The sequence below is a fragment of the Pleuronectes platessa genome, chromosome 19 (genome assembly GCF_947347685.1).
Source record: "Pleuronectes platessa chromosome 19, fPlePla1.1, whole genome shotgun sequence".
Classification (NCBI taxonomy): Eukaryota; Metazoa; Chordata; class Actinopteri; order Pleuronectiformes; family Pleuronectidae; genus Pleuronectes; species Pleuronectes platessa.
This window is the reverse complement of record NC_070644.1, coordinates 12,267,124-12,291,612: the sequence shown is the minus strand read 5'-3', so window position 1 is coordinate 12,291,612 and position 24,489 is coordinate 12,267,124. Positions and strand designations below refer to the sequence as shown.

Here is a 24,489-nt window from a genome sequence, read left to right as displayed (position 1 = left end):
ATCATCTTTTGCCACTGCACTTTATCAACGAAACAAATATTTCTGTCTATAGTGAAAGGCGGACATTATATATTCTGTATCGTTATGTCATGAAGTTTTTTAATATTGATTTATTTTTCAATAGAACATTCTATTCTGTTGTATACTTTTTGTTCACTTGTCCAGCTCTTCTGGACAATCTGCTGCTGTAACATGCGAATTTCTCCAATAAAGTTTATTTGATCATATTTATTTCACGAGAAAAGGACAATATGATAATAAACTGTGTTTTTATTTACCTCATATTAAAACAATTCAACACCACATTGAATGGTGTTAACCAAGGTCTTAAAAAAAGCTGATATTCCCTCATACAGGCTGCACTGAACAGCTGATTGACAGAAAGAATCTAAAATGAAAACAGCTGAATATGGAATTAAATAGATAATAGTGTTCATCTGATGTAATTCTTGTTAACCGTATTCATTTTGTACTCTATATATTTCACACTCGAAGAGACGCTGCCTGTCCCTTCAGTCAAAAACAGTCACTCCACTTGCTGTCTGACATCTACGACCGTGCTATGCTAACCCTTTAGCATTCGCATTCATGCACATTTAAAGAAGCCGACATGTCCGGTGAATAGAAGCTAAATGATTAGTTTCTTGTCTGATTCTAAACTAAGGCAGATCGCACGTTTAGAAACTCGTACCTTTCGAGATCAAACCGGGATGTCGCTGAGTCAACCCGTGGAAACGCTTACTAGCCCTCCGCCACATGGTGAACCGCCACTGCGCATGCGCGGCGGGGCACGGTGCGCTCGTTTTGTACTCCGGGGGCAGCAATTGGGCATGAACCGCGGTGGGCAGTTGTATTTATTGTCTGAGAGCAGAGTAAGAGGAGAAGACGACCCCGTCCACCTCAGCTGTGGGAAGGGAGCGCACCCTGTGAGAAACGTAAACAGCCCTGTAAAGGTTGCCGTGCCCTTCTCATCATGCGGTGACGGACGGACGTGTTCCCGTCCGCCGGCAAAGACACGACAACCCCGGCAAGGTCGGTGAGCCGAGCTCCCCTTCTTACCCCCCAAGCAACACGGTTAGCAGTTAGCTAACCTGTCAGTAGTTTGGCTAAAGTTACAGCAAAGCACCGCCTCACTTCGTGGTAAAGAAACCGCACAAAGTTGCGTAGCTGTTAAAAACTAGCAAGTTGAGTCAGTTGGGTGGAAATGAGTAAACCTGATAAAATGGACACGTCAACCTGCAAGGAGACAACCGCAGGGAGCTGCCCCGAGACCTACTGTGCGTCTCACAGCGAGTGTTCAAGCTTTTATACTGCGTGACGTGGAACAAGAGGGAGGAACTGGTTGTGTGCGTGTGTCAAATACTGTCCCGACAGTCGTGTGGCTATAAGACGAAATATCTTCTCTCAGCAGCTCGGTGAGTAGATTATCAGGGTTTGGTTCGTGCACGGGGAGAAGGGAGCGGAGTGGGGGAGAGGAGACGAGAGGTCTGCTGCAGGGGAAGAGCAGAGACAGAGTGTGTCCGTCTGCAGGGGCACATCAAGAACATGGCGGAGAGCACGCATACACACAGAGAGAGAGAGAGTGTGTGTGTGTGTGTGTGTGTGTTAGTAATAGTTTGAGCTAGATTTCAGACTGGAGCATTTATTTGGTAAAACACTAAAATGGACTTGCTGAAAGGCAGTGGTTGGGTTTGGGCAGCTTGGTTTATCCTCTACGTACTGCTTTGTGAACTTTGTAACTTTGGATGACTGTGTGTGTTTACACTGTTATTTGTTCACACAGCTCAGTGCTCAGAGTTGAGCAGTGTTCAGTGCTCACACACAGCTTCCCTTTAGTCTCAACAGGATGGTGGAGTGGGACAAAGGGACTCAGCGCATGGTTTCTCCATGAGACTGGCTGGTTTAACAGCTGTTCCCACTGGTTTTCTCGTTTCTACCCTCTCAGTGTTTAGTGGGTACACTTCCCTGGCCAGCAGCTTGGGTGTATTCTTGTATCTAACGAGGCTTGGTTGCTTTGCTCAAGTGTTTGTCATGTCAACAGTGTTCCTTTACCCTTGCTGTTCAGACTTAACCTGTCTGAGCAGGAGAGACATGTGTGAGGATATTGTGAAATAACGAGGTTGGTCTTCTACAGAGAGATGTGTCATCATACTAGTGTTGCCATTTTCTTCTGAAATTCGGATTTCTGTTCTGTACGTTATATGACAGGGAAACGTATGACAGGGAAAAGGAGTTTCCAGCGTATTTAAAACCACGTCAGGGTTTTCTGAGATGTGAGGTGTCAAACATTTGACCACCTCCGCTGGGGTTTTTCTTGAACTTGATGAGAAAACACCTAAAGTGGATCAAGGCAGCTGAATAATGAATTACTGATCTTAAGTCAGTATTGCTGTTTCACTCTCCATGTTAGGGGGCGGAATGTTACATACATTAGTAATATTAATTTAAAAATGGAATAAACAAGACAAAACTATAGAAATATGAACCAACATTGTTTACAATTGTGATAGGATAACAAAATGTCAGTAATAATGAATAGTTCAAGTAGAGTTAAAATGCTTTTTAATGTGATATTAAACATTGGTAGTTAAGATAATTGCTTACTTTGGAACATAACTTTTTATAAATGAATCTTACTTGAGAGATTGTAGATCTCTTGTCTGTAGCTTGACTGGTTCCACAGTTATTACTATTGGATGAGGGTTAATTACTGGTCATATGCTGAGTTTGGACCCATGTCTCATGATAAGCATGAGGAGTTAAGTGACGCATAATAGTACACTTATGAAAATGACTTGCTGCTCTATATTTTGACTTAATCTCACTTCACTTACGATGTTTTAGAAGATGTTTCTCTTATTTCTCGAAACCAGGAGAATGGGCTTAAGAGGAAGTTCACCAAAAAAGAGGATTTGAATCTTTTTCTACTTCTGTGGCAACAAAAAGTTCACCATCAGGGTTTATCCCAAAATGCTGATAGTTTGCATGGGTGTCTCCTTACACAGGCACATTTCCCAAAAAAAACTCCCAGGCAGTTTGTGTAAGATGAAAAGTGTGTTTTGTAACCAAGCAACACTTCAAATGTACATGTGGGTTGGAAATATAGAGATAATAATCAACATGTGTAGGCAGGTCGTATTTCCCCCACAAATGTCACTGACATTTTGAGTGACACTGAATACTAATCTATGACTGATTTAATCATTGAAGTCATCAGTGGTTTGGTGCAGACACTGCAGAAAGCGGTTTGATTATTTTACAGCACAGAGTTCAAACCATAGAAACATTATCATGCAACCTTTAGCCCTCTGCCAACAAGCAGAAATATTTCAAAGGTTGGATTTTCATGTCATTGCAAACTGAAATCCATAAGGACCCTCTTAACGATGAAGTTTTATATATATTGTATGATGTTTTCTGAACCTGTAAAACCAGGTTTGTAGGACATGTGGCATATAACTGTATGAGGACATCTGCCATAAGGGTTTTTAAGAAACTTGCATTTTGATATTATGAATGCATTTTGAGTCGAAGTTGCATCAGGTCAAATGGAGACAAACTAAAAAGTGTTAATGGAAAGTTAAACTGTTACTGATTGAGCTTGATTTCTTATCATTACATCAGTGAAGTTCACTCTGTTATTGTACAACTCATAGTACAAGATTTTACCGGCCCCCCATGATCTTAATCCAATGAGCCATTCGGCATTTTAACATTTTCACTTTCTTTTCAGCCATAGACGTCAGTGCAACATTGTCTTTCTACCCTTAAAGACTTGATACATGAGCTCCCCTGTGCATTTACCACCACCGTTGCATCATCTTGGTTTAAATGGAAAGGAAAAGCTGCCGGATGGCGATACCTCATTAAAACTGTGCACACCTGACGACATGGACGATTTTTTGTGTTCAAAGCCTTCATTGTCACCAGTGTCATACTTGATACTTCCACTAGATGGCATTAAATTCCATTCTTGTGAACACAATATATCAAGACCCCCTTCAGGGAATTTTTTTAAATGTGTTATAATGTTCAATTGGACGCAAGATGAGCCATGATGAAATTAGTCTGTGTGCCCAAGGGTCAAGGTCACTGTGACGTCACAAATTCATTTTTTCCTTGTGACGACACCCACTTGTGATCCACTGTGCATTGGGGTATAAATAACCACTAGATGGTAGTGCAGGCATCATTATCAGTTATTAGTGAATAAATTCCAACTTTTCAGTAGCCTACCCAAGTGTTGAATGTTAAATAGTTGGATACCCTGGTTGTAGCGAAATGTTTTGAACATTTATACTTCTTTTTTTTTTTTTATCTACATTTACCTAAGAAAAAAATTATGCGCAGACAGACTGAACACATGGTTGTGTGAAGTTTTGATCTATATCTCCTGGTTGCATTTAGCTTTAGTATAGTAGTATTTTTAAAGTGTGTATAAGTTCACAAAAGTTTTGAAATCCATGTGTTGAGTAAGACTGTACTATTTAGTGGCATCCTCTTCCTTCTTCTTTGAAGTAACACAAATTCTGGCAAAGCTCTCGTAGCATCGATGTTTCATCAACTGTTCTTTAGCTCTGCCAGTTTTAAATTCTCTGAAGGATTCGTTAGATAAACCTGTCACCATCATATCTATTTTGTGACAGATCAGCATATCCCCCACAGATTCAGCCGATAAGGTGGAAGAATTTGCGTGCATCTCACATAGACGTTGCAGATAAGGCCAAAAAACCAAACTATTTACCTAGCAGCATGTCTCAGCAGATTGTGCTTGAACACAGACTCCACTAACTCCACTGTCCACTGAGCAGTCGAACATCATTTAAAACATGTACGTGAAACCATTTGATATTTGTATATATGGTATTATGGCCATGGTATATGTAGAGTTGTCCTTCCTTCTTGTTGGCTTAGCAGAGCAGCCAAAGATTCATCCCACCATATTACCTGTTTGGCCTGTTGACATCTGGCAAGTGCCTCATGGCTATAAAATCTTTGGCTTGTAGGACCCGAGCCATCTGTGAACTGAACTTTGTCACACCCATACCCATCCATCACCAGTCCCTCTGCCAGGAACCCACACACTTACCAGTACATTTAATGTGGCATGATGCCTCTGCAAACATTTACTGTACTAGGTGCAATAGCCTCACTGAGGCAACATATCATATTTTAGCTGTTTAATGATCCTCAGCTTGTGTGTGAGTGTGTTATGTGTATTATGATTATTGTGCTTTTATGTTTGCACTGGAATAGTATTATAAATGTCATGGTTCTGTTGTGCAATGACAATACAATTGGGAGTGACACATCTTTGAGGCTGTTGCACCCAGAGATTACTGCTGTCAAGTTGGCATGCCCATAATTGACAGCAGTTATGAACCCAGCCTTAACCGCCATGTGCAACTATTTGCTAAAGGGCATTGACGCTGTTTAAATTCCATCTAACCAACCCAGTAGGTGTCACCCTGGTATAACTAATAATTACTTAGTGGTATATGAACAATTACTGGCATGTCTGAGAAAAAAGCAAACATTGTGATCGATTGGCTGTCTCTGGATATTGCTCAAGACTTGTTGGCTGTTAACATGTGCTGTGTCTCGTATTTCTTCACAGAAGAGCCCCAGGTGGAGGGACAAGGATGGCCCGAATATCGCTGGACTGTGCAAACTCTTTACCGGGAATCCCACTCAGTGTTCTCTCAGTGCCCATGGAGAATAAATACAAATGTCAGCAGTGTCTCCAGGTCCTGAGGAAGCCCGTTCAGGCTCAGTGCGGCCATCGCTTCTGTGTACACTGCTTCAAGCAGCTCACCAGGTAGACTGGAGATCCACCGACAACCGTGTGGCATGCAACCCCCCCCCCCCAAATCCTTCCACCCCCTAATGCTTACTCTCTAATTGGACATGCTTCAGCCCATCCTGTGTGCCTATCTCTGCTCGCCTCTGTGGATTATTTTTCCTTTTTTGGTGCTCCCAAGATCAGTTACTTAATGCATACTCATCCCTCAGATGACTGGACTCTAATACTGATGTCAGTGTATCACAAGGATCTGGTTCACTCATGCTAAAGGTGTCCATTGGTTTTTTTTCCCTCTCATTGACTCACTGGTTGCTTAGTAATGCACTAATTATGTTGTGAATACAAGCCACTGCTATGTCCAGTATCATTAGATATAAGATGAAAGAAAATTATTGTTTTGAACAGTTTTAAAGAAAACATAAATGAAACACCAGCTTCTGTTTTCTCCCACAGTCCAAAGACATGCAGATTGGTTTAAGGTTGATTAGAGACTAAATAAACAAGGCTTTCCTTCAAGATTAATAAGTCTTATCTTAAATTGACCATATCTGTGAATGTGAGTGTGGATGGATGTTTGTCTCTGTATGATCGACCCTGCGATATGCCGGTGACCTGTCCAGGGCTGGCTTCAGCTCCCCCTGCTGCCCTCAAATGATAACTGGTATAGATAATGGATGGATGGATGGATGGATGGATGGATGTGCAGACATTCACACCACAGTAAAAAAGCTCATCTGACATTTGTGTTTCTACTTATGAAAAGTCTAACAGCAAGAAGTGCCTGGGTCATGTGAACTGCTGTTTGACATATGACTTGATCCCTGATGTGAAGTAGATGTTTTGAAAGTAACCTGATACACGTAGATTCTTGAGATAAGGAATATTTCACATGCTTTCATTGGTTTCCTGCTTCCTGTCACTTCTGTTGTCATTCATTCCGGTTATCAGTTGTTCCAGTTCTGGATCAGCAGGAAACGAGCTGTTTTATTTTACCGTAAAGTCACAAACCTGTTTTGTTTATCAGTTCTGGGCCAAAGCCTTGTGAGGCCTGCCGCCAGGAGGAAATATATGAGGAGCCTATGTCCATCCTGCATAGTAATGAGGTTAGTGTACCATCCTCTGTGTAATCAGTAAACCATCTTTTACCCCCACTCTGTTTGAAAGGAAATGACTCCAGTCCCAAATTCCACCGACTTTGATGGTCATATACTTCACCACAGCCTTAGACAATGCATCATACTCTGTCTGCCTGCTGGTTTTATTTCTGGCTTCACTGAGCTCTTTGTTCTTTGTTGTTCCTCCAGGCCTTTCCAGACAATGCAGCAGGTCGAGAAATTGCCAGTCTTCCAGCCAGGTGTTTGAACCAAGGCTGCAATTGGACGGGCTCTATAAAAGAGTATGAGGTGAAGTATAGTACTAACTTTCATTTTATTGTTGATGCGTTAACTGCTTTAAACAGTTTGTGTTCTCTCTCTACCAAGCCTTTATTAAACCTTGTACAAGTTTCAGTTTTTTTCCCCTTCCCCTTTAAGCCTTCAGTTCTCTTTATGGTTGAGCAAGTTAAGCAGGGTGATCAAATTACAGAGAAACAGGAAGTGAAACTTACCAGGCCTGGAAAGTCCCTAAATTCTAACCCAGTTATCAACAACAGCTCAGCGGGAAAGTACCATCGTGTACCAAATGAGCATTACATGAAAATAAACTTCGGGAACTACTGAATATATACAGGCTGCAAGGAAGGAAACAGAAACAGATTTAGGCGATGAGACAAGTCTTTCACACAGACTGTGGTTTGACTAATTACAGAAAAACCCTGTGAGAATCATAAAGCTGCTTTCTGGTGTGTTTGCATGGGCGTCATGTGTCTACAGTTTTGTCTCTTCTGTATATATCTCGGTGCTGGGCAAGTAAGTCAGTTTTTGTTTAGTAAATGAGATCCATATCTTAAATTCTGTGTACAGGATGTTTTATTTTGGGGTCTGTTGTCGTCATCCTATGTGGTTTTGTGACCTTGATGAGTACTGGCGCAGGAAACATTAAAAAGGTGTGATGGCAGGAAATGTTTGCATATCTTTTTGTTTTTGCACGTTTTGCTGAGTCGGCTCTGACTAGCCTCGCTCTCCAATGAACCATTCCCTCATTTCACAAGATGTGCTTGTTTTCTATGTAACAATGGGCTCAAAGTGCAATGTAGTTTTACCACAGAGTTCATGGAACGATCACAACAGTCTGTGACACATCAACACTTATGTTTTGTTTTTCGTTGGATGCGGTCTCGGGCGTTGTCGTCTTGAAAGAACTGCGCTGTCATTAGCTAGCCACCCACACCCATATCGAAGTGTTATGAAGCTGAATGTGGTGCAAGGGTGGCGTAGCAGAGACGGGGATCCAACTGATCAGCCGTTAAAGATTATCACACTTACTTTGGACATTTAGTTCAAGGTGATTTCAGTGTAGCGTGTCAGATAGTGAGCAGGCAAAGCGAAAATAGGTTAGCCTACCTGTGGCTGCGAGGCGTCAGCGTGCTGCTGTGGGTAGACATTTTGAAGGGGTCTTGCGTTTCCGGGTCAGTTGACTCCACCTCGCATCCAGCTCCGCCCCCTTTCTTTTCCTGGGACTTGGCCTTGCCAGCTCAAAAAAAAAAAAAAAGTTAAATTATTTCCCCATATTTATTGCTGGACTTCTTTTTAAATACTGGCTTCTTTGATATTCACATTTTCTAGTAGCTTTATGGTTTTGTTTTCATTTGTTTTTAGGTACAATGTTTGGAGTCATATATTTATATCTAATTTCTTTAGTATACTGTTTTTCAACCACATACATTAAAATACTAAGGCATTGATAATAACAATCATAATTAGTTAATATCACATGCATTATTAAATCACTGTACTGGTCTTACCTTTGACACCCTGTTGGTGGAGATGATAAATGGATGTGTAAGAACAGAACAACGTGTTCTTCCACATTGCAGCTTTACCGGTGTTAAATGGGTGTGTTGGTTATATTGCCTTTACTGGACTCATTACACTGCACATTACTTATGTGATGTCGTTCCGCTGCTGTAACATTGCGAAACTAATAAAGGACTTCTTAATCTCAATAGTTGTTTTAACAGTGATCGACAAGGGTGCAGTGCCTTCATAAGAACATACAACAAAAGAACCACAGGTCTTATATGACTCTATTGTAAAACCTACAGCCCAACTACCCGGAACACTTAAGTTCAACTGTCATTCTCTGATAAGATCAATGTAAGATAATGAATGAACTCATACGCCCTGCGTGGGAAACACAAACTGTAAGATTGCAGTGATTAAAGAGCTGTCCTGCATTTTTCAGGCTCAGCATGAAGGCCAATGCGAATTTGATCGAGTTCAGTGCGAGGCCTGCAACACCTCGATCCTGCTCTCGGACAAGTCCCGCCATAATGAGAGAGAATGTGAGGCCAGAACTCTCAACTGTAAATACTGCAAGATGACTTTCAACTTTAAAGAAATCAAGGTGAGAGATTGAGACCCTCTGAAGTGAAGGCATCTGCTGGTTGTGTCTCCATGAATGTGCACAAGCTAATTTTCTCCTCCACGATGTGTTTTAGGCCCATGATGAAATCTGCCTGAAGTTCCCATTACAATGTAAAGACTGTGGCAAGAAAAAGATCCCAAGAGAAAAGGTTTGAGCGATTTCTCAAATAAACCTCTAATTTTACATAAAAGCTGTGTGGTTACAAATTCCTTGGCTTTTGTATGCTATACTCAATCCTATGTTTAATGTCCAGTTCTCTGTTTAGTTGAGTCGATGCGTTGCTTGGATCTGGTTCGGTAACATTTCCTATGTCCATTCTACCTCCAGTTCATTGACCACAGCCGAATCTGTGCCAAGTCCAAGAGTGCCTGTCCATTCAGTGAAGTGGGCTGCAAATTCGTGGTATGTATGTTTATAAAATATGATGCTTTTATTGAGTAATTTTTTTCAATTAAACAGGTGAGCAAAAAATATTCATATATTCTATGTTGTAGGATTCTTGAACCCCCCCCTCCTTCTCACACACAGTGATCTCTCAACCGGCTTTTTCTACCCCCTCTCTCTCCCCTCCTCCAGTGAAACACAATAAACATTATTGACATTTGAACATTTCTTACTGTATACACAATGCAAATGACCACTGACTTTTACATATGAAAGAAAATGCCTAATTAACTGAAGAGTTACTTAACAAAAAACAAACATGGCAGCAAAAACAAGTCCCCTCCTCTCTCTCTCGTGCAGGAAAAACACACCCCTCGAAGGGAGAGTGATTAGTGAGGGTTAAAAATTAAAAGCACCATCTACCATTTATCTTGTGCGTATCTTCTTTTGTGAATAAAGTTTTTGTGTAAGTGGAGCTGGATTTTCTCTGCAGCTTGGTTCTCCTTTCTTAACTCCTAATATAGCTTCTCTTTATAAGGTAATCTAATTCGAGAGAGGCACGAGGTTAAATGCACCTTTCCTTCCCTCTAAAGTAAAACCCCCTCCAAACTTAACATTACAGCAGGGCAACACGAAACTGACCGAAACACCTGCATTTCTGAAATTTAAGTTTGGACCTGATTACAGTGTCAGCTAAATGAGCTCTGTTGTTTTTCCCAGCTGGACAACGGGAAGCTCAGTGACCATGAGCACAGCAGCACCATGGAGCACTTGCGTCTGCTGCTGCCCATGGTGATGTCAGTGGGTCGGGTACGTGCCGAGGCTTCAGGTCCCGGCGAGTGGCAGGAGGACTCTGGTCTGGGCCTGTACAGGGCTCCTGAGGAGGGAGTCAGTATGGACACTGGCGCTGCAGCCTCCCCACAGTCGGTGGACGTGGAAAAGAAGGTGAGTCCCAGTCAATCTAAGTCTCTTTGTTACCCACTTTTGTCTTATTATGAGGGTCTGAATGCATTTGTGTTTGTTGGACCTTCTCTACAGGTGATTGCTTTAGAAAACATAGTGTGTGTCTTGAACCGTGAAGTGGAGCGCAGCACTGTGACATTGGAAGCTTTCTCGCATCAACATCGCTTAGACCAGGAAAAGATTGAGGATCTGTCAAACAAAGTACGACAGCTGGAGAGGACGCTGAATATGAGAGACTTGCAGCTGTCGGAGACCGAACACCTGCTGCGAGAACTCCAGTTCTGCACCTACGATGGGATATTTGTCTGGAAAGTCTCCGACTTCGCGCGCCGCAGACAGGACGCTGTTGGTGGGCGGACTCCTGCAATGTTCTCACCTGGTAAGACACCAGATTCAAAGCTCTTCTGTACATGCTGCACATCCTACGCACCCGAGTTCACGTGGTTTGCATGATGTTAACTCTTGGCATGTGGACGGGGGGACTTCCACTGAAGTACACCCTTGTTTTCCTTAAGGGAGTGTGCCTGTCACTCCTATTCTCACATGACACTGTTTTTAGGCTCTGTTTACATTCTGGATTCTTCTTCGCCTTCGCAGCGTTCTACTCCAGCAAGTACGGCTACAAAATGTGTCTGAGGCTGTATCTGAACGGCGATGGAACGGGACGGGGAACGCACCTTTCGCTGTTCTTTGTGGTCATGAGGGGCCGGTATGACGCTCTGATGAAATGGCCGTTCAGTCAGAAGGTAGGAGAAACAAAACTCACACGTTCACTCATTTAAATCCTGAATCCCAGATGAATTAATACGTTCTCCTGTTCCCCAGGTGACTCTAATGCTCTTGGATCAGAATAACAGGGAGCACATTATCGACGCTTTCCGCCCTGATGTCACCTCCACATCCTTCCAGCGGCCGATCAGTGAGATGAACATCGCCAGTGGCTGCCCGTTGTTCTGCCCACTGGCTAAATTGGCCGGCAAGAGCCCCTATTTGAGAGATGACACAATTTTCATCAAAGCCATAGTCGACCTCACAGGCTTATAGATTTCCGGCTGTGGAAGCTGCACTTAAGTGTCATGAAGACGTCTAAAATGAATTATAATGCTAATAATAATATCACATACTAATATGCATCATACTATATTAAGTATGTGACCATAACATTACATGATCTATAGATATATAGAATCCTATAATTGATGCTTTTGAAAGAAAGTCATGTTATGATGGAGACAGTATAACCCCCACATTATGGAGGTTGATCTGTTGTGTTATTAGAATATATATATCAATGCATTCTGTTAGTGTGTAAAGCTTTCAGCAGGCTTTATGAAGAACAACACTAAAGCTCTTGGGTCTCATTTATAAAACAGTTCATACTAAAAGTGTACATTCGCACAAAAGCAGGAAATGGCTTTTCGCAAAAGAAAATTCAAATTCATAAAACCGTGCACACGCACACCTCAACGCAACGTGCACTTTGTTGAGTGATTGTTAGTGAGCTGGAGGTGAAGAGCGGTTTTATGGGGTAAGAGTGATGTGATTATAAAGCAGATACAATTTTATTATAGATTTACAAACGTCACAAAAGTGAAATAATCAATTTTGGAAAGTTTATCATGCACAATTACGTCAGGAAAGTACTGAATACACAAACAACAAAAAGCAAACTGCCACTGTTTCCACTGCTCTTCAACAGGGGGGGGGGACACCTCTACATGTTTGATAATTCTCAAGACCGGTAAACAATGTTCAATTGCTATGGCATCTGGGTTAAAAATTATTCGTTAACTACAAGTAATTGAGCAGGTCTTACCTTTTGGAAAACGGCAGTCCCTGAAAAGTGTGGCAGATCCTGCTTGATGTCCATGTGCCTCAGAATTCCTTTGGGGCGGAAGTGTAACATGATTAAAACCTAAGACCTCCCAATTAGTACAATTTATCAATTTTCTGGAACTTTAGACTTTCCTAAAAAAAATGCAATTAAATTCTACTAAGTGTTTCAAAACAATATTATTATGTAAAGGTTACTATTATTTCAATATTTATCCTTGTTCTTTTTACAGTGTAAAAGATTTATCAGAATTAGGATTATATGCTTGTGTTTGTACTGGGAGGATTCGATCTGTGTGGTACTCAGCACAAAGATCGCAGATCTATAGAATCTATATCAGCTGATCATCAGCATCACGTACCCAATGGTGAGAAATGAGACCCCTGGGCTTTAGTTACATTAACAGCTGCTGAGTTCAATAGTTCTGTAATTATAAAAACTTACAGGCTCTAAATAAATCTAGTAAAAAATATTATTTTATACATATTTATATATATATATATATATATGCTGTCAGGAATTCCTCACTGCATTTAGATACAAGGTTTTTTGAATACAGTTAAATTCTGCAACTTTGAGTGTTTTTGTGTCAGGTAAATGGAATAAGCCTCTATTTATCACGTGTGGGTAACGTATCAATTATCACTTATCTCTAGTCTCTTAGTGTTACACTGAATATAACCTTTACTTTTATTACACATGTTTTGTCTTATGAGTAGATGCTGGTTGACTAAACGTTACAAAGTAACTCTAAAGCAAACAGTTATCCCTTAAATATATTCTAAGTGAATTAAAGAAATAAACTAGAATGGCACTCGGAGCGCAAACCTCCACCAAGGATCCTATCTCACTATTTTACAGAAAGAGGAAGAATTCATTGAGATTTTGTCCCAAAAATATGTACCATCTTGCAATTTCCAGTATTTGCGTAATCCTGCTAACAAACAAATAACAAGTTCAAACCTGGAGTCTAATCTTTTGTAAATAGCAGTTTTCCAATATAAAAAAGACTATTATACTTTATACTTTAACTCAGTTATTTTAAACTCAGCTGTACTAGTAACCATACGTCTTGATCACTCATAGTGATGATATATTTATATAATATTCACAAGTATATTCTAAACTATATACGAGTTCTCTTTGTTCTATTTCTGTTTTCATGTATTTCTGGTTAAACATTCATAGAATGTAAATTTATCACCTGACGTGTGTAAAGTGTAAAGAAAAAGATTTCTAGCAACAAATTGTGGGATTGTATTAACATGATGTAGATTAAAATGAGTTCTATGTCTTTAGAAAATGTATTTTTACTATTTCATCACACATTATAGATCCAAGAAAATAATCAGCCGACTGATAAAACTCAAGTCCTCGACGCAGCCCTACTCGACTCAAACACATTGTGTAGACACTTGGTTCATTGTATACCAATAGTCTGTGGAATAAACTGCCCTTATTTTATGGGTAAAGGTTAAAAACTGAATTCCCCTTGTGGGCCATCGTAGGCGACCCCGACACATGTGGTTCTATGAGCAGAGACACTTTCAGGTCTGTCTCACAGAATGAGAGACCGCAACGCAAGTTATTTATAACTCTAACATGCTACATATGTAAGTGTGTTTCTGGTTTGTATGTTTTCTCCCCCTTCAAATTACAATCCAATAGCCTCTCATCATACTTAACAATAAAAGCCCGGGCACTATGACCTTGGGGAGTCTGCATCGCTGCTGCGCTAGCTTTCTCACTCTGCCAAGTAACGTCTCTCATCAAGACAGCAGGATTACAGCCAAGGAGTTTAGCTCATAGTAAATGATGCACGGAGTGAAATTGTAAGTACAGGTAGTTACAGAATGTGGCTATCTGTAGTTGTTAACGATTGTTACCTGCTTAAATTTAGGTTTACTTGAGGCAAATGAAAGGGAATATTGTAATGAGCTATGTTAACATTAAGCTAGCTAGCTAGCTATTTTGTTAGAAAATGTCTCCAGTGAGCAAGAGTGTGAACGAGCAAATTTGAAATGTAACAAATAACTATCGACAGCTCTCTATTCTTTGCATTAATATCTATCTCTAGTATTTTAAAACAATATCAGTGCCTATAGAATGTTGTTTATAATCAGTTCATATTTGTGTTGTCAAATTTCAAAATGACCCTGAAATTCCGTCTTTTCTGTTATCTTATACTGAATGAATGCAAGCAAAGAAACAGAAAAATCACACTCTTTCTGATTGAACCAATCTATGAACTGTATGAAACATGGATATCCGCAGCCCCAAATGAGCAACTTTCAGCATCCTTAGGGGCTAAGCCCCCCCTTTCTTTCAATCCTAGAAACGCCCCTGCTGAAAGGCATTTCCCCACACCTCTGCACAAAGCCTGATTCAAAGCACTGACTCAGTGAATAGGGTTTCAGATCCTTCCTTGCAGAGAAAGTCTCCCGAGCTTCCTTCACAGATTTTGCAAATTGTGCAAATTTGCCAGTGAGTTTCGTTCTTAGTCACATTTAGAATAAAGGTATTTTAAAGAAAGACCTCATGTATATGGTTTAAATAAAACATGCTAAAGTTGTATCATAAATGCTAAGAGTAGCATGGTAGAAAAGAAACACACGTTCACATGACTCATTCGAAAGGCTAATGGTCAAATGTTTTTAGTTTTTTTAAATATGCTAATGGTCAAATATCAATGATCAATCATTAGCATGTTTCTTTTACCATTTTATCAATATTCTATTGGTTAATCATTAATCCAAATACTAAAGACATCTCGTGCAAAATGTAAATCAATGTGAATGGTAAAATTGTTTTAGAATAATAAAACATTTGTCCAATTTATTCACTTTAAACCAAGTACCTGCAAAACATTTCAATCAGCCTCAACTGTACTTTGTGTCTAGGTTTGGGAGCTAACGAGCAAATGTTAACTTGCTAACATGCTACAACAAGATGTGTAACTTTATACCTCCTTAATACAGGCTTGTTCACTTCACCACTCTGAGCATCTTAGTGGCTGTAGTAACTCAACTAGCCCCTTAATATATATTTAATGTTAAAACAATAGTTAGAATATCATATTTTTTAAGTGTGTGAGTTTACTTGTCTAAACTGTTTAAGTGGTAAATATATTGAAGCATTGCATCAAGAACATTTTATTTTTATAAGTTCCCGCCTTTCTGATGAAAACCTCAATGTGACAGTTCCAACGACGTGCTTCTTTCAACCACATACACATCCTCTGCCATGATTGAACGACATAGATTAGAAGCGGTCACACCTCATCATCTCGAAGCGGTTCAGCAGACCGAGCCGGGGCGAGTGGAAAGTTCCTTCCTGCTGGGGGGGGGGGGGGGGAAGGGCGTCTTCCTGTTTCTCAGCAACACAGTGGTTATGTTTCTCTACAAAGACATTCATCTCGTGAGACCTGAGGCTTAAATAACTAAGCGATGAATGTGATTGAGGAAACAAAAGCCCAAAGAAGTGTCACTCAAAATGCATTTCCTCCTTTTAGTTTCTCTCTTACTCCTCTGCTTTTACTGCACTCACTGATTTTGAAGTCTATTCAACAAAACTCGACATCAGCCCGACATCTCTCTGAGCTCAGGAAACTGCTGGAGGTCGAGATAAAGTCTAACATAACATCGCATCGCCCCCCCCCCAAACCACACCCCAGACAAATCGAGATACATGTGCTTTTGTTCCGTCACACCAGCCTGACTGGTTGGTTGTTTTCCACCTGGTTCTTGCGTGCCAGTGCGTGAACAGACAGTTCATTGATACCATCACAACTGAGCAGGTCGCTGTCACGAAACATTACTGGTGTGAAGCTGAGGGATCAACATGAAGGCGGAGTTGGAAAAATCTGGTTTTCCCCTGTTCACAATAAATGTCATTTCATTCTAATTGACTCATTTTCCTGTGTCTCTCTCTGAGTCCCTTCATAATTGATGAATGAAGCTGAACAACAGTTCAGTCAGAAACTTGCCTCTTACGTCACATGCACAGTTCCTGCTTTTCATCCAATCACAACCTTCTCTCCTGTAGTTTGAAAGGTTCTCCCTCCAGCCTGTCATTCAGCTGTCAGTTCAGTACTAATACAAAAATGAACTACTGTGTACTCGTAATACTTTCATATGACTATGAAGTACTCATGGATTGGAACATCTGGCCTGTATTTGTTTACAATTTGGCAATTGGGTACTTTTACAACTAAGCTGTGTTTAGTAGTACCAGTGTCTAGTTTACAAGTGGACAAATGAGAAAATGTCACAAACTACTAGAAAGGAAGAATACTGCATGAACAATGGTTTTGTAGGGAAACCTGCAGTTCCTGTGATAACCTATGTCGCCCATTTGATAGACCAAACAGGAATCCTGACTCATTGTTTCAGTGTGACAGAGGCACATTGTTATGTGTCTGTATCAGGTCTCTGCCTTTGGTTGCTTTCCGATGTCAGCGTCACCAAGATCCAATGTCTTTTGTCAAGAAAACTGACGTAAAGTTCTCAAGTATCACCGCCCCAAACTTTCCCCGACATAACCCGAACAACAACCCACGTCTGTGGGAAGCAAAGGAAATTAATCGGACACATGTTGAGACTTTTTATTTGAGGGGAGAAGAGGCAGTAAACATGATCAGAAATATGGGGATAATGAAAAAGTATTTAAATTGGTTGTTGGGACCAACAAGAGGGTTCAAGACTTATTGCACACATGTAAAAAAAAAGGCTGCACAACTGGTGGCGACACTGATCTGATGAAGAGATTTCTCAGGAAATTAACTTTGAAGGGCTTTTAATCAGCTAAAAGGAACACCTTGCTCAGCAGGGACTCTCCATCCAAACATTATCTTTTAACGAGTTAAGTATCGGCTTCGTGTTATGGTTTAACCGCAGCTGACGCACAAAGTCTCATGGTTCACTTATCATGTTTTAGTTTTTGTTCGCTTTTCTGAGAATACACTGAGATCAACAAAAGTAAAAGGGCCTTGATGAGATACTTTCTGAAGGAGTAATTGTAGGTATTGATTGTTCTTAAGCCACAGTTAAGGTGTATCACACAGATAACTTCTCGGGCAACATTAGTTTGAGTTGAAATATCCAAGAATTCCATCTATTGATATTTTATCTTGAAAATAAAATGTACAATCCTTTCTTTTAACAGATTTACTATTATTTAAAAAAAAAACTGAAAACTGAATAGTTCAACTGTGTTTTTAAAACGTTAGTTAATGTAAGAATTAAATATGTGCCATGTTAATATGATGATTATCTCCCACTGTGTGCGTCCTGAACATAAAACACATTTAAATATGTAATGTAACATTGCTTGTTCTAAAGTGCACACTATTTAAAAGGATGGTGGTTATTTGCTCAATTAAAATGTAGTGTTCAAATGATGACCTCAAAAACAAGGGATTAGAAAACAGTGCAACTAAAATGACCAAAATTTTTAAGAAATGCTCAGCAGTGCCCATACGTCTATGTACTCTATGTTGAGTTTTTCGGGCATGAAGCGAAAAGTTCTTCTTGAAAACAAATGGAAAATTATTTGTGACAAGTTGTTGTAAGGAAAGAAAACACATTTTTTAATGAAAAAGTCCCGAAATCATGAATTTCTGAGATTTCCCCGTATGTGTCGTTACAAAATGACTGGGTGCAGGTTTGTGCTACTAATAACTGAAGGTGTTTAAATACATTTCTACATAATATCGGCCTAAAAGATTTTGGCTACACAAAACAACTTTTTGTAACACAGTCATGCTTCACGCCAAAATTTTTTTTTCTTTTAGAATCAGTCACTCAATAATTCTATGTTGAATAGAATTGGGATCGGCCATTACTGGGGCAATAAAACAATAGGAAGGGAGGTCGTTAAAAACCAAGGCAGACTGCAGAACATGCAGCTCAACGTCTTTTCCCTTTTGGTTTTAAAGGTATATAATTCAAAAACGAGGGAGGGGCGGGTGTATACTCAAAACATCAAATGGATATAACTACATTAATAGGGGGATAAATTCTGAAAACATTTTCTGGTGCAGCACTTTTCCTCTGATCATCAGGTGCCGTCTCTGCAGCACATTTACACCTCAGGTCCAGGAGCTCGGTGTCTGACCTGTTCAGACGCACCTTACTGATAAAACAGAAATAACCCGTCTCTCAGGAAACAGCATGTCTGTCTTGTGCGAGTTAGGTCTTAGCTCCACATGTCAATTCAAAGCTCTGTCCTTTGTTGGCACAACAGCGCACCCTTGTGTCCAACACAGAGGTTCATCTCGTCTCCTGCCAGCTGCCGAGCGCCGCCGTAGCTCACAACACTGTGAGCTCAAGCAAAACCACAGACTGTAACCACACTGTACATATACATGGAGTGCATATATATTCCCACCACAGAGGAGTCAGGTCTGACTTTCCTCTCCTCGCTCCCACCCACTCAGAGTGTTTTCCAACCTGACTCGTGGTTTCCCATTGACGCTGCTGGCAGAAGTGGAGTTCTTGTGGCTCAACCAGGACGACAGGAGGCTGCGGGGCCTCGGCGGCCGCCCGGGGGCCTGTGCTAGACGGTCCATGCGCGGCGAACGCCACACCTTGATGGTAGAGTCATCGCTGGCGGACAGCAGCAGCTCCTGGTCGGAGGGGCTGAATGCCACCGAGTTCACCACGTCGTCGTGCGCCAGGCGCGCCAGGCAGATGTTGTAGTGACGGTCCCAGATGTAGCCGTGCTTGTCCTCAGCTCCACTGCAGGAAGGAGAGCGGAGGCACGGGTCAGTACAGCCTTCACAACTAAATGATTTCAACACTGCCGTCAGATTATGTGTTTCCAACTGGCATTATATGGGCTACATCGGAGGATTACATTCATCATGAACAAACCCTTCAAAATAATAGCTTTGGTATTGGCGACCCTACTTTAGGTGGGTAATGTAAATATAAAAGACGGAAAATCTATAAATGTGTAAAGCTGGAATGTGTGACTCATATGATTATTATAAAAAGAGCCATATGTGATTTTAGTACAACATGAGCAGTGATAATGTGGTGACAGGTTTCCCACCATGTCAGCGGCTAAATGCTGCTATTCATACATGACCACTAGGTAAACGGTCCCACCTGGCAACAAAGTCTCTGCTAACGTCGAGGAAGATGAAGAAGCACTCGTCGTTGGGGGTGAAGGCTCGGTGAGCGCGCAGGCTTCTTCTCTCCTCCCTCAAGTTCTTCAGATCGATGACATGCAGGTCTATCTCCTCGGCGATGGGAGGCGGCGACATGGGGTCGGAGATCACGCATCCGGCAGGCCAAGCCCGGCTGTTCACATAAAGGTACCTGCTCAACAAAGAGAAGGAGAAAAGGTAGAGTTGAAAAGACATTTCTTATCAGCTGCAGTAAGACTCAGACATCTGTATACTGTCGATACTTACTATGTACTAATAATCGATCTTTGAGCTTTTTAGGTTCAGAAAATATAATGTGAGGCTACATTACAAGGCTGAATGACTGAATATCTCATTGAAGGTTATGGACATTCATTACTACTACTGCCACAGTAATGTAAACCCTTTGTTAAGTGTATTTCCCATTGACAGAAGAGCGTTGGTGAAAAATCCTAACAACTACAAAAGGTATGTGGGTTATGTATTACATTACATTACATTACATTACATTTCATTTCATTTCATTTAGCTGACGCCTTTATCCAAAGCGACTTACAACCAGTGCATTCAACCCCGAGGGTACAGACCCAGGACAACAGGAATCAAGAAAGTGTAGCTACATATGTATATAAATATGTGTTTTTTAATCAATATCTATTTCGTTATGTTTGTTTATTTACCTGTGGTCTGGAGAAAGGCCCATTCCAATTATGTGTCCGTGGATATCAATAACATGGTCCAGGGAATCAAAGAACTCCTCCGAGCTACGCTCTTCACCAAGGACGGGACCGGACGTTGTCATCTGGTCGGGCTTGATCCGCTTAATACCTGGAAACGCAGAACAACATGAGGGTCTGTCGGATTCTTCCTTCACAAGGTTTCATAAATGTGTTGCATAGTGTTAATGTCATCATTTCCTCTCGGCCTGGAAACTATACCTATTTGGTGAGGGGAGTACGTAAGGCTGCCGGTGGTGAAGAGCAAGTAGGTTTTGTCTTCTTCCCCGGACTCAGGCTGCTCTTTGAAGCTGCAGTCGGGTGCTTTCGTGTGGGTTCTGCCCATCATCTTAGCCACGTGGGTTTCAATCGCCAGGTCCCTGGGCCCGATATTTTTACGACTCTGACAAAAAATGTTGAAGAAGAGAGACAGGGACAAAAGAAGAGGCACAATGAAGAATATCATACTTAACAACATGGAACAAAATGTTGAGGAGAGTTTCCACGCACCTCACCTGTATAACATGCTCCCGGTTTGATATAGTGGACTGAGGGGCACGGGCGGCGGTACAGCCTTGAGCCCTCGCCTCCCTCTGAGACTCGTCATCTGCTGCTTCCTCGTCGTCTTCCTCGCTGCCGGAGGTTCCCAGGTCAAAGAGGAGGGGCTGGTGCGGGCGCTGTGGCCCTTTCTGCCTCTGAGCCTGAGACTGGGCCTCATAATCCAGCACCAAGTCCGGGTTGTCATGACGACGGCAGTGGGCCACCATCACTGTGCGGATGGTGCTTGCGTTAATGTTCTGGATCTTAAAAAGGCGCTTGACCACGTTGACATTCTCTGATTCGACATCCTGTCGCAGAAAAGACAAGTTTGAGAATGAGAGAAAGACTTTGAAGGAGATTTGGAAATTTAATTTATATATTTGTCCTCACCTGGAAAGCTTTATTGAGCCACAGCACGGAGCAGGAGGTCATCTGGCCGATCCAGTGCAAGTTCCCAGAGATCAGGTGGGTCTCATTCAGCCAGCACCCAAACACATCGTACGGCTTGTTCCTAACCCGCGACAACAGTGTGTAATTTTCTGTGATGGCGCAAAGGAGAAACAAGAGATATTAAAACATAGCTGCTTATATGTATATACTTCCTCAACACATTTGGACAATCTAAGAGATGGTTTTCCGCAAGTAAAGTGAAAGATGACTGGTAAACTCTGCTCTTCATCCCAGAAGCAAACATATCATGAGACTGTTATTACTTGATCTACTCTCAGAGGTTATCAGACATAATGAATGACTTTGTTTTAGAGGGAAAAACGTCTTAATATTAACATGAAAATGACTTATAAGTCATTTCCTCTTTTGACTCTTACCCAGACTGATGACTGCGATTTCCCCCGAAGAGGAGTGGTGTGGGCCCAGGTAAACCCCCGACACGAGCAGCAGGCTGTCGTCAGCATTGAACTGGGAGAACTGAGTGTAGCCCCAGTTGAACTCCCGCATGCTGGAGCTGTGCACCAATGAGAGGTTGCCATCTGGTTGCTCCGTGTCCCACAGCTGCTCATGAGGAGGCAGAAAAGAGGATTGGAAATAGGTGAGTGGATAATTTGGAAGAGGAGAGCTGAGGGGCGGTAAAACGATGAGGAAACAACATGAAAGCTAAACAGTACAGTGGTAAAGTGTTCCTTGCATGTCTCCAGTTGGGCACTCGAGTTGCTTTCACAATACAGCCCAGCACCAGCGAGTTTCAACATTTCAAACCACAAATATGATAGAAAGATAATTTCACTCAAATAAAAAAAATAGAGTTTAAGGCTTGAGAAAATAAAATAAAGTTGCCTTAGTATAAAGTATCAAAGCATCAGAAAGAAATGTTATACCTGAAACACTGAGCTCTTTACAGTTCTTATTTATAATGTTTGCAGCACTTCAAGTGGCACTGTTTTGAATTAAATAATTTGTTTACATTGATCTGTTGTGCCTTACTTTTCTAAGATTTAAAAATGTAGAACAGGACTATCACTGAACCAGAAAGAAGTCCAGCAGTTGAGTAAGTAACCAAACAAGGAACACAATCACCTGTCACATTGGCAGAAAGTCAGTAAATAAGATCCAGGATAAATGTAAAAATCTATTCAATACTTTAAATCCCTACCTTAACAGTGCAGTCTTTGGAGCAGGATGAGAACCGGTGCCCCCTGTGAGAGAAGGCCAAGTGGAGGACTTGGTCGGTGTGCTCTCTCAGCGTCTGAACCTCCACACAGGGGATGCAGTCAAACAGACGCCTGAACTCCCTGTACCATGACACCGCCGCTGCAAATGAGAGATTGTAAATTCTTTAAAACTTCCCTTGCTTTAAACATCTGTATTAAAAAGTGTATTTTTTGAATACATAACTTGTCTTATAATTCCTATAGTTATTAATATTTACCTGGGTGTCGGGGTACATAGCGGGGGATGCGGTAGTAGCTGTAGAACAAATCCCTCCACAAGAACTCATCTCTGGAGACAGCCAGCCACTGTCTGCAGGTCAGACCAGCTGTCAGCACGGCATCATGGGACAGACACAGGAAGATCTCCAACACCAGGCTGTCAGGCAGAACTGGGCCACGCTCCATAATAACATCCTATACAACACACACACATTATTGATATTATATTGAAGCAATTTTAACCTCTTCACACTCAGTTTCTCCTTTAATATCTTCAAGATCAATCGTATTCCATCTTGATCTGCATCGTTTTAGCTTATACTACTTTTCATTGGAGCAATATGATTATCCAACTGTAAGAAAATTAAGGATGATGTAGTTGTGAGAGAGATGTTTCTGTTAATCACGCCATTCTTAATGATGTATGTATGATGCAACACAACAGCACCACATACTGCAGCCGCCTATATCATATTTAATCAAGACCTTTCTAAAAAGACAATTCTGAGCATATTATCTAGGGCTGGGCAATAAAACAATATAAATAATTATCACAATATGAGCCCAATATTTATCAAGCCGACTGAGGAAGAATAACACAATTGATAGACCTCAGATTTACAAAATGCTTTACTATTTATCGAGTTTGTTATTATCTGCTCATTAAGCAGAGTTTTAAAACCACAAACACCTTCACAGAGGAGCAAAAATCTGTCTTTAAACTTCAACGAAATAATAATGTGACATTTATCATTGTAATTCTCCATTTAGACTGCTACAGAAATTGTTATTTTCATATATTTTGTTTTTATAACCCAGCCCTAACATTGACTAACAGATGTGAACTTGAAGAAGGCATGAAGTCAGTCAGAAATGTTCATAACTCTCGATGTGTGCAAACATGAAGAGCCCGAGGTCAATCCTCTGTAATCTGTGTCTGACAGCTGATAGTTCCCACCCCTGCAGTTACAGTCAGCACTGAGCCGTGCAGCCCCAAAATACCATCAACATGTCAGATCACCGACATCTAAATCCTCTACAACGTGTTCCTCATTGTGAGCAGATCCATGTTAGCGTGGCATTAGCTCCACTGCGACCTCAAACAACCGTGTGACATTCACCGCCTCGTGTGGCGATCACTTTATAAATATAACCAGGGGTCTCATGTGGCTGTGGACACGTTCACTCTGATCTTCGCTGAAACAAACCTCCCGTGCGCAGATTACCCAACATGGACATTTCAGTCCCTGAGCGTGAAAGCTCGTATCGAGAGATAGAGGAAGCTACTGAGGCTCGGTGTTGAGCCGGGAAACATTAACCAGATCCTCTCCTCATAACAAGCGGATGTTTGAGTGTGTTTGTTGTAAACCAGTCGGTTTATTGCAAAGCTAGCCACGGACACCTATCAAGCTAACGTTAAGCTAGCTATTAGCCTGGATTTGTTTTCAACTTTTCGCTCCGTCCGACGACTTAATTTCACCGACTCGCGGTTGGTTTGATAAAACGGCGCCATGGCGGCAGTAGTTAACCACTGTAGTTCATTGCGAAGTTACTGACACGACCGGAGACTCACCTGCTGGATCGAAATAAGCAGAGGGTGAAATGGAACAGCTAGCTAGCGCTAAGAGCTAGCCGCGCAGAAATGACAACAATCCTCCGGTGTTGTGTCGAACCAGCCAGACTCTACC

The 24,489-nt window shown here is 41.4% G+C and overlaps 3 protein-coding genes across 5 annotated transcripts in view; 1 reads left to right on the top strand and 2 right to left on the bottom strand.

Moving 5' to 3' along the window:
* The window catches only part of coq4 (coenzyme Q4 homolog (S. cerevisiae)), a 12,342-nt gene extending 4,721 nt beyond the window's left edge, over window positions 1-7,621 (bottom strand). The window contains exon 1 of the mRNA XM_053411142.1: window positions 692-7,621. Coding sequence (XP_053267117.1) covers window positions 692-758 — 67 coding nt within the window. The 5' untranslated portion in view covers window positions 759-7,621. The remainder of the gene's footprint in view (window positions 1-691) is intronic.
* Window positions 892-14,233, top strand: traf2b (Tnf receptor-associated factor 2b). 3 transcript variants are annotated; one of them, XM_053411140.1, is made up of 11 exons: window positions 892-1,032; window positions 5,618-5,818; window positions 6,828-6,906; window positions 7,108-7,206; window positions 9,146-9,307; window positions 9,402-9,476; window positions 9,656-9,730; window positions 10,433-10,657; window positions 10,751-11,054; window positions 11,273-11,421; window positions 11,501-14,233. In XM_053411140.1, the coding sequence occupies exons 2-11, from the start codon at window positions 5,643-5,645 to the stop codon at window positions 11,717-11,719; spliced, it is 1,563 nt and encodes a 520-aa protein (XP_053267115.1). In that variant the 5' UTR covers window positions 892-1,032; window positions 5,618-5,642; the 3' UTR covers window positions 11,720-14,233. The 3 variants fall into 3 exon arrangements, with proteins under 3 accessions (XP_053267115.1, XP_053267114.1, XP_053267116.1); XM_053411139.1 differs by lacking the exon at window positions 892-1,032 and adding an exon at window positions 1,264-1,415; XM_053411141.1 differs by lacking the exons at window positions 892-1,032; window positions 5,618-5,818; window positions 6,828-6,906; window positions 7,108-7,206 and adding an exon at window positions 7,213-7,710.
* Window positions 7,769-24,489, bottom strand: fbxw5 (F-box and WD repeat domain containing 5). Its single transcript, XM_053411138.1, has 10 exons — window positions 24,375-24,489; window positions 22,801-22,996; window positions 22,525-22,682; window positions 21,743-21,926; window positions 21,306-21,454; window positions 20,891-21,223; window positions 20,598-20,778; window positions 20,340-20,487; window positions 19,619-19,831; window positions 7,769-19,246 (listed from the first exon to the last, which is right to left on the bottom strand). Exons 2-10 carry the CDS (start codon window positions 22,985-22,987, stop codon window positions 18,907-18,909), a joined length of 1,893 nt encoding a protein of 630 aa, XP_053267113.1. The 5' UTR covers window positions 22,988-22,996; window positions 24,375-24,489; the 3' UTR covers window positions 7,769-18,906.

Bases quoted from the DNA above. Each gene is read 5' to 3' on its own strand.
- traf2b (XM_053411140.1), top strand. From the start codon at position 5,643: ATGGCCCGAATATCGCTGGACTGTGCAAACTCTTTACCGGGAATCCCA. The intron at 10,658-10,750 runs GTGAGTCCCAGT...CCTTCTCTACAG, and splicing joins CGGTGGACGTGGAAAAGAAG to GTGATTGCTTTAGAAAACAT. The intron at 11,422-11,500 runs GTAGGAGAAACA...CCTGTTCCCCAG, and splicing joins AATGGCCGTTCAGTCAGAAG to GTGACTCTAATGCTCTTGGA.
- fbxw5 (XM_053411138.1), bottom strand. From the start codon at position 22,987: ATGGAGCGTGGCCCAGTTCTGCCTGACAGCCTGGTGTTGGAGATCTTC. The intron at 21,455-21,742 runs GTAAGAGTCAAA...GCGCCATCACAG, and splicing joins AATCGCAGTCATCAGTCTGG to AAAATTACACACTGTTGTCG. The intron at 19,832-20,339 runs GTAAATAAACAA...TTTGTTGAGCAG, and splicing joins GGCCTTTCTCCAGACCACAG to GTACCTTTATGTGAACAGCC.